The sequence below is a fragment of the Balaenoptera physalus genome (genome assembly GCF_965194825.1).
Source record: "Balaenoptera physalus genome assembly, chromosome: 12".
NCBI lineage: Eukaryota > Metazoa > Chordata > Mammalia > Artiodactyla > Balaenopteridae > Balaenoptera > Balaenoptera physalus.
In genome coordinates, this window is record NC_138897.1 from 74,876,892 (window position 1) to 74,889,430 (window position 12,539).

General features: G+C 42.2%; 1 protein-coding gene across 12 annotated transcripts in view; it reads left to right on the forward strand.

The window, feature by feature from the left end:
* Positions 1 to 12,539, forward strand: part of LOC309639271 (kremen protein 1) — a 145,760-nt gene that overhangs the window by 32,683 nt on the left and 100,538 nt on the right. For all 12 annotated transcript variants that reach the window (XR_014251568.1, XR_014251569.1, XM_082416287.1 and 9 more), the window contains exon 4: positions 7,502 to 7,626. Coding sequence is in view for 10 of the 12 variants with exons in the window: in XM_082416287.1 (XP_082272413.1) it covers positions 7,502 to 7,626 (125 nt within the window). In the remaining 2 variants the exon portion in view is untranslated. The remainder of the gene's footprint in view (positions 1 to 7,501; positions 7,627 to 12,539) is intronic.

Genomic DNA, 12,539 nt, shown 5'->3' on the forward strand with positions numbered 1-12,539 from the left:
ATGTTTTTGTCAATGTTTCCAAACAATGTACTTTGAAATCAGATCACTTCTTATTCATTTTTATGTAATTCTCCTGATGCTCTTCATCACACATTAGTGATCAGAAATAAGATGCAATTCCCCAATCCCTGCCTGCAAGACCTGAGTAGGATCTTACTGTAAGTTGAAGGAAGTTTTGCCTTAACTCATGGGTTGTGCAAGAATGAACTGCTGTTGGGTTTGACTGATTGTATACGGGTTGTGGTGTGGTGTATCTGAAGGCTATTGAATGCAACTTACAATGCATAATAAAAATCTTTATTCCTTTAGTATAAAAAAATAAGATAAGCAGTCACTGCATGGTTTCTGAAGAACCAGATTTTTATTTGTAAGAAAAAGTAAGAGGAGTTCTGTAGAGCCAGAGAAGAGTTTTCTAAAATGTAGAACTTTGCTTCTGGTTTCTTAAACAAATATCTCAGATTTGGTCAGAGCACTGGAATAGAAAACACAGTAATGGGTCAGGACTTCTTCTTAAGCAAATTACCGTCTGAAGATTTTTATTCAGATTGAGCTTTTACAATAAAAGCCATGTTTTCTGTGTTTGTCAGGAATTGTTAGATTGCAAGGAATAGAACTCACTCAGGCTAACTTGAGCAAAAGAGATTTATTGGAAGGACACTGGGAGTATATCGCAGAAGCCAATACCTGTGTCCCAAGAACCTGGGAAGGAAGTACCCACTCTTGCCATTTCTCTTTGGGGCCACATGGCCTCCCGTCTCTGCCTCTCTCTCAGTATGGTGTCCATTCTTCTTCCTCTTTGTGGGCCAAGAGAATCACCTCACTCATCCACTCACGTGCTCCAAACGTGGCTGGTTGCCTTAATCCCTACTTGACTGAACCCTACAAGTCCAGTGCATGTAATTCACTTACGGGAATCCTGGTTCCACCTTCCTGGGAGAGAGTATCTGGTGGCCCCAGTGGGAGTCAGCTGTGGCCAGAGGATGGGTGGGGTTCTTTGGCCTGTCCCCACCCAGCAGCAGTTACGGTGGCAGGTAGCAGGTCCTCTGAGACGGTGGTTCTCAGAAAAGGGCTGTTGGCTGTGGAGGCCCCCATGGAGGTGTGCTTAGCACCTTCACAGTGAGGCCACAGTTATATCCAAATGTAATGGCTATTTAGGAAGCCTGCCTGGTTGCTTCCCAACAGTTCCTTGTGGTAGTAAAAGAACAATAGTTCCTGGATTAATCCGAAGAGAGAACCATCTTCCCTCAGCCACCTCTAAAACTTTTATCTCTGTCAGGAACTCTGAACATCTGAAGAGGTTGTTGGTAATTAACTGTCATGTTTTAAAGCATCAAGTATGATAAACAAGGGGTCCATTTATATTTTAAGATGATTTTTAAAAATTGAATGTGTTGGCGCCTCTTTGGTAAGAAAAAAATGCATGACCAAGCAACAGGACTTTAAAGTGGTCTTGAAAGTAAAAAGGAATCTGAGGACAAATATCCTTTTTCAAATTGACTTTTCCTCCCTGCTTCTGGGAAGAGCTAAGGGTGGGACACAGTCTGGAAATCCACTCAGTTGACCAGTCATGCTTTTGAAGACGACAATGACGTGTCTTCTCTGGCGAGACTTCGAGCCACACTTTCCAGTGCGAGTCAGAGGCAGTGACAGCCCTCAGAGGCCGGCCTTGTGGGACACAGGGCGCTGAGGGACTGCGTGTTTGCAGATTCAGTCTTTATTCTCAGGAAGTCACTTTCATTTAGCTCCCAGACTGTCCCCATGAGGAAAGGGGGGGGGCAGGGACACCAAGAAAAATACCGTGGAGTGAGAATCTGCCACTCTAGAGCTGACCTCTGCTCTCCAGTTAGTTCCATCTTGTGTGTCCCTGCGCAAGGTCCTTAACCTTGCTGAACTGCGGCTTCTCAGTCACCTAGGAAGCACATCACCTGTCCCACCTTCTTGAAAGGGACCCGAGTTTCATGTGAAAGGCTCGCGTGGCAGTGCACTGTATCTAGCCAGATGTAAGAGGTTAATATTTTAATATCTAGAATCAAACCCAGTTTTCCAAGGTGGCTGCCTTTGACTTTATCTTTTAATTCAATGCTATTTTACTCCTTTTTTTTTAAATTTATTTATTTTTGGCTGTGTTGGGTCTTCGTTGCTGCACGCAGGCTTTCTCTAGTTTTGGCGAGCGGGGGCTACTCTTCGTTGCGGTGCGTGGGCTTTTCATTGTGGTGGCTTCTCTTGTTGCGGAGCATGGGCTCTAGGCGCACCGGCTTCCGTAGTTGTGGTATGGAGGCTCAGTAGTTGTGGCTTGCGGGCTCCAGAGCGCAGGCTCAGTAGTTGTGGCACCGGGGCTTAGTTGCTCCACGGCATGTGGGATCTCCCAGACCAGGGCTTGAACTCGTGTCCCCTGCATTGGCAGGCAGGTTCTTAACCACTGCACCACTAGGGAAGTCCTATTTTACTCTTCTATTAACTGAGTAGGTTATTCTCGTTGGTGTGGTAAATGATGAAAGCCTTGTTGTATATAATGATAACAAACACTTTATTCAGCACATACTATGTTGCCAGGCCTTGCGGTGTTTACTTTATTTACATTATCTAATTTTAATTCTCACAAGAACCCTTTGAGGCCCATATTGTTCCTCATTCCACTGTGGACGAGCCTCAGCTTAGAAAGGCCATGGTGGAGGGGCCAGAGTTCAGCCTGGGGTCCTTCTGACTCGAAAGCCCACATTTGTGAATGATGCAGAATGCTGGCTGCTTCTGGACAGGTGATGGTAGCACCAGTGCTCTTCAGAACGTTGCCAAGAACTGGGAAGTGAGCAAGCAAAAAACAACCCCTGAGCTACAGTATGGACAGCCGAAAGTGGGAAGTGGTAAAAGCCTTCCCTCTTTCAGAAACTATTATTTTCCACGCAGTTCTAATAAGCTCGATAGTTTTCTTCTAAGTCTTAAGAAGCAGAAAATTAAGAAGAGGATAAGCAAAGACCACAGGCACAAACAGTAGCAAGTAGACGCTAAGACTCCTTCCAGTTCTAATGTTCTGAGGGTTCAGCTGCCCCAACAGTAACCACGGAGACAGATTAACTATTAAAGTCAGACACAGGAACACAGAAGAGCACACCAGTCCGGGACCATTTGGTGACGTACAACTGGTGACCTCAAGCCACCAAGAAAAACTTAAAGTACGTAAGTTGAACTAAGTTTTTTTTAAAAAATAGCTAATGCATTTTAGAAAAGTTTCATCCAAAATGATAAAGATAGAATTTTAAGTTTTAAAGTTAACCTTTAATGGAGAACTTGGTTATCTGGAATGGTGTTTCTAGATAGTCAAAGAGGACAGTGAGGCGTCAAAACCAGTGGGTACTGGCTGTAAGTGGACGTCGTGATGCAGATCAGCTCTGCCTTTCACTCTGCTCTGCTCTCTCGACTCCCTGCTGCCTAAGAGGTACCTCTCCCTCTCCATGAGTTCAGCTGGCAATGTGGGACACATTTGTTCATTCAGCACACAGTTTTAGAGCACCTGCTGTATGGCTAGGACCATGCCAGGCCCTGGGAATACAAGTGGGCAGAAGGTACAGTCCTACCCTTAAGCTGGTCATGGTTAATTGGGGAGAGAGACACATAAACAAGTGTTTAGAATCAAGCTTAGCATAGGCTGCCTTAGGACTACACAGCAGGGGGCGTATAACCTGTTTTGTGGGATGGGAGGATGATGGGAGGCCCATGGGGCTTCCCAAGGGAAATGATACTCAGGCTGCAATCTTAAGCAAGGAAGGGCATTCTAAGCAGAAGAAACAGACTTTTGTAAGAAAGTCCAGAGGCCATACAGCAATGTGCAGGTGGGAAACTTGCAGATGCACTATAATTTATCTTGGCTTTCATATAGAATGTGAGCCGAGGGATAGAGAGAGGGGTCATGCTGATGGGGGTGGGGTAGAGGAACAGCACAGATCAGGCAGGGCCTTGTGTACCGTGTGAGAGAGTTTGGACTTTATCCTGAAGGGCAGCCTGGGAGCTTTGAGGGTTTTAGGCAGGGCTCCTGCATACCTCTGCAGCTCCTGCTGCTTTTCCCTCTCTTTCACTGGTCATACTCACTTCTTTGTGTTCCTTGCAAAGGCCAAGGTTGTTCTTGCCTTAGGCCTTTGCCCTTGGCCTTCCTCTGCCTGGAAAGTACTGTAAAGATTACTCTGCTTGCAGTGTACTAACTAGATTAGAATAGGGTGAGCCTAGGAGCAGGGAAATGGAATAGTCTGAGTGGGAGGGAACGGTGGCCTAAACAGGGGAAATGGCGGGCTGGATAGAGACGTGGACAGGTGTCTGCAATATTTTAGGAGGTAGAAATGACAGTGTCTGGCAAGCGATTGACTTGGGTGTCAAGGATGATACCTAAGGCCGTGGGTATTCAGAGGGGTGGAGCAGCAGCAGCATGGTGTGGTCTGATTTCCAGTGATCTACCTCCCGGTGTGTTTTGGGACCTTACTGCCCCACTAGAACATGAGCTGCCTGGATTTGCTCACCGAATTATTGTGAATAAAACTTATAGGTTCCAGCTGCATCAATGCAAACTACGACCCTGTTTATGTCTAATCTTAACATTTATGATTATGTGCCTTGGGCTGTCTATAAATGAATACATAATATCATGCTTATTTGTGAGTATAATGGAATAAATGAGAGAGAAATCAGAGTAAATGACCAAGACGATCATGATCAAGTAGCTCTTATTAAAAACCATTAAATGCATGGCTCAGGTTTCCATATGTAAAGCCCCTTTAACAAACTTGGCTTATATGATATGCCTCCGACTAGAGATGCTTACTTAACTCACTGCATTTGTTTAAACTCTAAAATCCAGCCATTCCCAAGCTAGGCCCCCACTGAACACTGTGAACTCCTACTGCCTAGAGCTTTTTTGTTTACATTTGCTTCTATAGAGATTTGGTTTGTTTCCGAAAGATGCATTTTAACATTTGTGTGGTGAGCCACATTTGTTATATTTGAACCATGTGTGATGCAAAGGAGAAGGGTAACCACTTGGCTTAGGGGGGAAGGGTGACTCTTTGGGTTAACTTCCTGCCAATTTAAAATGAACTGGTTAGATGTAGATGGTGACAGAAATTAAAAAGTGTGTATGTGTACATATATATATTATGCACACATATACCTATATACATATATAAGTATATATATGTATATTTTTATATGCCAAAAACTAGTTTGGATATAAAGCTTACTAAACTGGACCATGCTGTTCTCCAGTCTTAAACATAAAGGAAAAGTGCTTCCTAAGAATCTATATGTCTCACTTTGGAATTGGATAATGTATAACTCTTGACTGACCTAGAAGTGCTTCTAGGACCAGGCCTCATTCATGTCTTATTATAGCTGTAGTTATGTAAACTGTGAGGAGCCAAACAGAGAAAGTAGGGAAAGGGCTTCATCTGATGGTGAAGTGATTCATAAATTAATAACACAGATGGAAAACTAAGGGGCAGAGAGGTTGATTTGTCCATGGCTCACAATAAATTCATTCCTTCATTCAATGAGCATGTATTTAGTATGTGTTATATAGGTGTGTTAGTTGTCTATTGCTATATGACAGATTACTCTAAAATTTAATGAATTAAAGCAACACATTTTTAAATGACTTTTTAAAAAATTATTATTTTTTATTTATTTATTTGGCTGCGTTGGGTCTTCGTTGCTGCACGTGGGCTTTCTCTAGTTGCGGCAAGCGGGGGCTACTCGTTGTTGCGGCGCACGGGCTTCTCATTGTGGTGGCTTCTCTTGTTGCGGAGCACTGGCTCTAGGCGCACGGGCTTCAGTGGTTGCGGCACGCGGGCTCAGTAGTTGTGGCTCGCGGGCTGTAGAGCACAGGTTCAGTAGCTGTGGCGCACGGGTGTAGTTGCTCCATGGCATGTGGGATCTTCCCGGACCAGGGCTCGAACCCATGTCCCCTGCATTGGCAGGCGGATTCTTAACCACTGCACCACCAGGAAAGCCCCAACACACATTTATTATCTCACACTTTCTGTGGGTCAGGAAATCTGGGCATGACTTAGCTGGGTCCTCTGCTTCAAGGTCTGTCATGTGTCTGCCAGGGCCGGGATCTCCTCTGAAGGTTCCCCTGGGGAAGGATCTACTTCAAGCATACATAGTTGTTGGTGGGATTCAGCCTTTGCAGAAACTGAAAGTCTCAATTCCTTGCTGGCTGTTAGCTGAAGGCCATTCTCAGTTCCTTGCCACATGACATCTCGGACATGATATGTTGCTTTATCAAAGTATATAAGCTGAGAGGGCGATAGACAGAGTCTACTAGCAAGACCGAAGTCACAGTCTCTTGTAACCCAATCACAGAAGTGGCATCCCATCAACTTTGCCACGTTCTGTCGGACGAAAGCAAGTCACTCTTCCAGCCCACACTCAAGGGGAGGGGATCACACAAGGGCATGAACACCAGGAGGTAGGGGTCATGGAGGGCCGTCTTTGAAAGCTCTCTACCACAGTTGGTATATATATTTAGGTTTCCTTATTCTCAGTTGCAGCTTTTTCTATAGACCAGACCATCTGATTGTGTGGTTGTGAAACACTAATATGTTCACTGTGGTAAACAGAATACTCCTTCCTCAAAATGTCTATTTTGTAACCCCCGGAATCTTTAAATATGTTACCTTACATGGCACATGTGATCAAGTTAAGAATTTTGAGATGGGGAGGATTATCCTGAATTACCCAGGTGGGCCAGTGTAACCACACAGGTCCTTATAACAGAGAGGCAGGAGGATTAGAGTCAGAGAAGGTGATGTGATGATAGAAGCAGAGGGGGGCAAGCAGAGGCTGGGATGGGGCAGCCACAAGCCAAGGAATAGGGGCAGCTTCTAGGAGACGGAAAAGGCAAGGAACAGGTTGTCCCCTCGAGCCTGCGAAGGAACACAGCTCTGCTGACACCTTGATTTTAGCCCCAAAAGACCCATTTAGTACATCTGACCTCCAGAACAGTTAAGATAATGAATTTATGCTACTTTAAGCCACTAGATTTGTGGTCATTTATTCCAGTAGCAATAGGAAACTAATACATTCAGCAAAGGACCTGGTTAAACCAACTTGTGGGGCTCTTTAAGGGACAAGGGAAGGCACAAGGCATAGGATGGTGGGCTTCCAAGGGCTTTTTTTGCTGTCCAGTGACTCTGAAACATAATTTACATATTGTAGCTTCTCTGTTTTTAGAAAGTTATTCCTAGTTCTCGTCAATACTAAATTCTATCAGTATTGAACAGGTGAAAAATTTCTTAGGCTTAGTTATATGGGCCTCACTCGTCAAAATAAAACAAAAACATAGCAGCTAGCAGAGGACACTAAGGCTTCCATTTTTAAAGCTTGTTGCTTGTTATTCATTTGCACCTTAGGAGTGGAAATGTTGGCTGAGATGAGAGTACCTGGCAAAACACGCTTTTCCCTCTTGGTGTTCACAGCCAGATGTTGTAAAGTTCTTTTGTTTTTCTTTTTTCTTCAGTGCCTGGAAACCTTGGCTGCTACAAGGATCATGGAAACCCACCTCCTCTAACTGGCGCCAGTAAAACGTCTAACAGACTTACCATACAAACCTGCATCAGTTTTTGTCGGAGTCAAAGGTTCAAGGTAACGGTTCTGTGGCTATGTATCTATAGAAAAAGATAAAGGTGTAAGTGCATTCTGCTAAGATACCTTTAAAACATATAAATTTTAAAAAACAACCTGTGAAGCTATATGACTGTATACTTTTCTGCCAAGGAGAAGTTGGAGGAAGAGTGAGGCTTGGGATTCAGGGGCGTGAGGCAGCACTCTGTCCAAAGACTACGAGAAAAGGGGAGGAAAAGCACCAATATCTGCATCCCAGTTTGACCTCCAACACAGTTACATGTGTCCTTGAGCCCCTGCATGTTATGAGCAGAGACATCTCTGGCTCCGTGGGGGATCTGGGAATAAGCCAAGGTAGTGGTTACTTCTTTGATACATTAGGGGGCCCTAGCCTGGACACCAGTCCAAAATATTTTCTTTCCTTCCTATCCATTCTTCTATCTGAAACTCATTCGTCGGCCGTTAAGGTTCAATAATGCTCTTGTTCATTGTATCAAAAAAAAGAAAGGAAAGTCTTTCCCTCCCTCCCTCTCTCCCTCCCTCCCTCTCTCCCTCTCTCCCTCTCTCCCTCCCTTCCTTCCTTCCTTCCTTCCTTCCTTCCTTCCTTCTTCAGTCAAAAGATCATTAATCAGGCCCAAGCGAGGAGAATAGACTGGCAGGGTTCAGGGCCTCTGTGGGCCAGGTAGCTGAGCAAGGCAGTTGGCCCAACGTGATCAAGCGATTGGTTGCTTGCAAAAGATTGAGCATATAAGTAACTATATTGAGGATAATGGGAGCCAGGTTTCTCACTATTAGAGAAGAAAGCCAGGGAAAACTGGAATGAAGTCTATAGTGTTGGACAGGGATTGAAGTTATTAGTGTAGTGCATGGTTTCTGATACATATAGAGAGAGATAGAAATAAATTTAAGTATAAAAGTGTGTGTGTATGTGTATGTATGTATGTATATTTCCTAGCTCTGTCCACTGAGAAGGCCTGGGAACAGTGACACACTGGTAGTAAAGGTCACATTTAGCACTCATATCTTGGTTTATAAATACTGTTCTCCATTAAAAAGAACTAGGGCTCCTTGGACAAAATTGCTGATTCTACAGAAATCGCAAGATAAGGTTGTTTTTTTTTTTCTTTTCTGAGAAAGCACAAGATGATCCTGAAACATCTTGTACAAGAAAGTAAGGAATGTGAGGGACTTGTCAAAAGGACACAGGAACCTGCTTGGAGGGACTCCCACTGGCTAAATCTAACATAATTTGAGCTTCAAAACAAATAATAAGAATAATAAATATACTCCATTAAATAAAATAAGAATCTGCAAATTCACGCTGATATAAAAAAATAACTGAATACTACCAAATGTAAAATAGATAGCTAGTGGGAAGCAGCCACATAGCACAGGGAGATCAGCTCGGTGCTTTGTGACCACCTAAAGGGGGTGGGATAGGGAGGGTGGGAAGGAGATGCAAGAGGGAGGAGATATGGGGATATATGTATATGTATAGCTGATCCACTTTGTTATAGAGCAGAAACTAACACACCATTGTAAAGCAGTTATACTCCAATAAAGATGTTAAAAACAAAAAAGTGAATAAATAAATGAGGAGAAGAAAAGGATTTCCTTACAGGAGAATGCCAACTAATAAATGTAGAAGAAATGATGGAATTAGAAAATTCACCATTTGGCCACCATCATAGTAATAATTGATTCAGAGAACAAATATGAAGGTATGTAAATATTCCACATCCTCATGGATGGTGAGTAAAAGTTTTACTAGTGAGTGAAAGTTGCGTGAGGCACAGGATATTTATATAGCTTCAGAGATCTCCTCACAAAATACTACCATAAAGGGAAAACAGGTAATTCTACAGTGAAGAAAACTGGCATACACTACCGTACACAGGTGATCAAAGTTAGCATCACCAGTGATGGGACCACTAGACATTGTGTCCCGCCTGACCTGTCAAGAGCATAACATCACTTTGGTGATTGTCTGCCAAAAATGCATAATATGAATCTAAGCATGAAACACTAGGTAAATCTGAAACGAGGGACATTCCACAAAATAGGCTTTATTCTTCAAAAATGTTAAGGTCACAAAGGTCAAGGAAGGCCTGCAGCTATTCCAGATTGAAGGAGACTGAGGAGACCCGACAGCTAAGTATGTCTGTGATGCTGGATTGGATCCTTTTCTACAAAGGATACGGTGCAGGCAGTTGCCAACTTGAATGTGGGTCTCTAGGTGAGAGGGAAAGGGCAGTTCTTTGTATTATTCTTGCAATTTTTCTGTAGGTTTGGAATTATTTCAAAATGAAAATACAGCATAAGTATTTGAGAAAACACAACACCCATTAATGAGAAAAGTCATAAGCAAACTAGGAAGAGAAGGGAACTTCCTCAATTTGATTACGAGCATCTACCAAAAACCCTAAAGCTAAATTTATATTCAGTGGTGAAAGGTTCAGTGCTTTACATGTATGATCAGGAACAAACAGTGAGGCCCACTGCCACCTCTTCTGATGAGCATTGTACTGGAGGTCCTTGCCAATAAAATAAGGAAAGAAAAGTAAATAAAAGGCATGTAGGTTGGAAAGGGAGAAGTAAAATTTTCTTTCTTTATGGACAAGATGATCATGTATGTAGACATAAGGAATCTATGAAAAAGCTATTAGAACTAATAAGTAGATTTAGCAGGGTTGCAGTTTATAAGGTCATATACAGAAATTAGTTGCATTTCTATATACTAAAAGTGAACAATTAAATATAAATTTTCAATTTAAAAATTAATTTTGAAAATAATTTTTAATTAAAGTTTTATTTTAAAAATTAAAACAAAAATTTAAATGCCATTTACAGTAGCATAAATAACAGAAATAAATTTAACAAAAGATATTGAAGACCTATACACTGAATACTACTAACATGGCAAGGGAAAATTAAAGACGACCTAAATGAATGGAGACATAGACATTGTTCATAGATCGGAAGGCTCAATATTGTTATAATGTCAGTTTTCCCCAAATTGATCTATAGATTCAATACAATCCTAATCAAAATCATAGCAGATTTTTTTAAATTGACAAGCTGATCCTAGAATTTATATGGAAAGGCAAAGAACTTAGAATAACCAAAATAATTTTTAAAGAGATCATCCTAGGAGGACTTGCCCTGCATGATCTCAAGACTTTCTGTAAAGCTACAGTAATCAAGACAGTAGTATTGGCATACGAATAGTCACATAGATCATGAGTCAGATTTGGCGTGTGGGCCAAATCCTACCACCCACATATTTCGGTAAAAAAAAAAAAACGTTTTCTTGACACACAGCCACACCCATTCCTGTATATATTGTCCAGGCCTGCTTTCATGTTGAGTCGTTGAGAAGAGACCGTGTGACCCACAAAGCTGAAAACATTTACTGTATGACCTTTTATAGAAGGAGTTTTCCAACCTTTGTTATAGATCAATGGAACTGGATAGAGAGTCCAGAAATAGACCTGCACTTAGATGGACAATTGATTTTCAACAGAGATGCCAAGGTAATTCAGTGGGAGAGAGGATAGTCTTTCAACAAATGGTTCTGGAGAACTGGAGCTCTTTATGAAAAAAATGAACCCCTGTCCTTACATCACATCATAACTTTATACTACTGAAAAAATAGCTATAGTACTGACATAAAGATGGACATATAAGCCAATAGAATAGAATTTAGAGTCCAGAGATAAACCCATACATTTATTTAAGGCCAGTTGATATTTTTTTAAAAAGTTTTTTTTATGTGGACCATTTTTTTAAAGTCTTTATTAAATTTGTTACAATATTGCTTCTGTTTTATGTTTTCGTTTTTTGGCCCTGAGGCGTGTGGGATCTTAGCTCCCCGAGCAGGGATCGAACCCACACCCCCTGCATTGGAAGGCAAAGTCTTAGCCACTGGGCCGCCAGGGAAGTCTCAAGGCCAACTGATATTTGACAAGGGTGCCATATCATTCAATGGGGAAAGAATAGTCTTTTCAACAAATAGTGCTGGGACAACTGGATATCCACATGGAAAAGAATGAATTTGGACCCCTACCTCATATTACATATGAAAATTAATTAAAAATGGATCACAGGCCTACATGTAATAGCTAAAACTATAAAAGTTTAGAAAGAAGTATGGGTACAAATATACATGACCTTGGATTAGGCACTGGTTTTTTTAGTTATGATACCAAAAGCACAAACAATCAAAGAAAAAATAAGTAAATTGGACTTCATCAAAATTTAAAACTTCTATGTATCAGGAACACTATTAAGAAAGTGAAAAAACAACTCACAGAATAGAGAAAATATTTGCAAAACATATATCTGAATAAAAATCTAATGCCCAGAATATATAAAGAACTCTTACAATGTGACAATCAAAAGACAAACAACCCAACTAAAAAATGAGCAAACGACCTGTAGATTTTTTTTTTTAATTTTTATTTATTTATTTATTTATTTTTGGCTGCATTGGGTCTTTGTTGCTGCGCATGGGCTTTCTCTAGTTGCGGCGAGCGGGGGCTACTCTTCGTTGCCGGTGCACAGGCTTCTCATTGCGGTGGCTTCTCTTGTTGTGGAGCACGGGCTGTAGGCATGCGGGCTTCAGTAGTTGTGGCATGCGCTCAGTAGTTGTGGCTCGCAGGCTGTAGAGTGCAGGCTCAGTAGTTGTGGTGCACAGGCTTAGTTGCTCCATGGCATAGTTGTGGCTAGCGGGGGCTGATCTTCGTTGCGGTGCACAGGCTTCTCATTGCGGTGGCTTCTTGTGTTGCGGAGCACAGGCTCTAGGCACGCAGGCTTCAGTAGTTGTGGCATGCGGGCTCAGTAGTTGTGGCTCGCAGGCTGTAGAGCGCAGGCTCAGTAGTTGTGGCTCACGGGCTTAGTTGCTCCACGGCATGTGGGATCTTCCCAGACCAAGG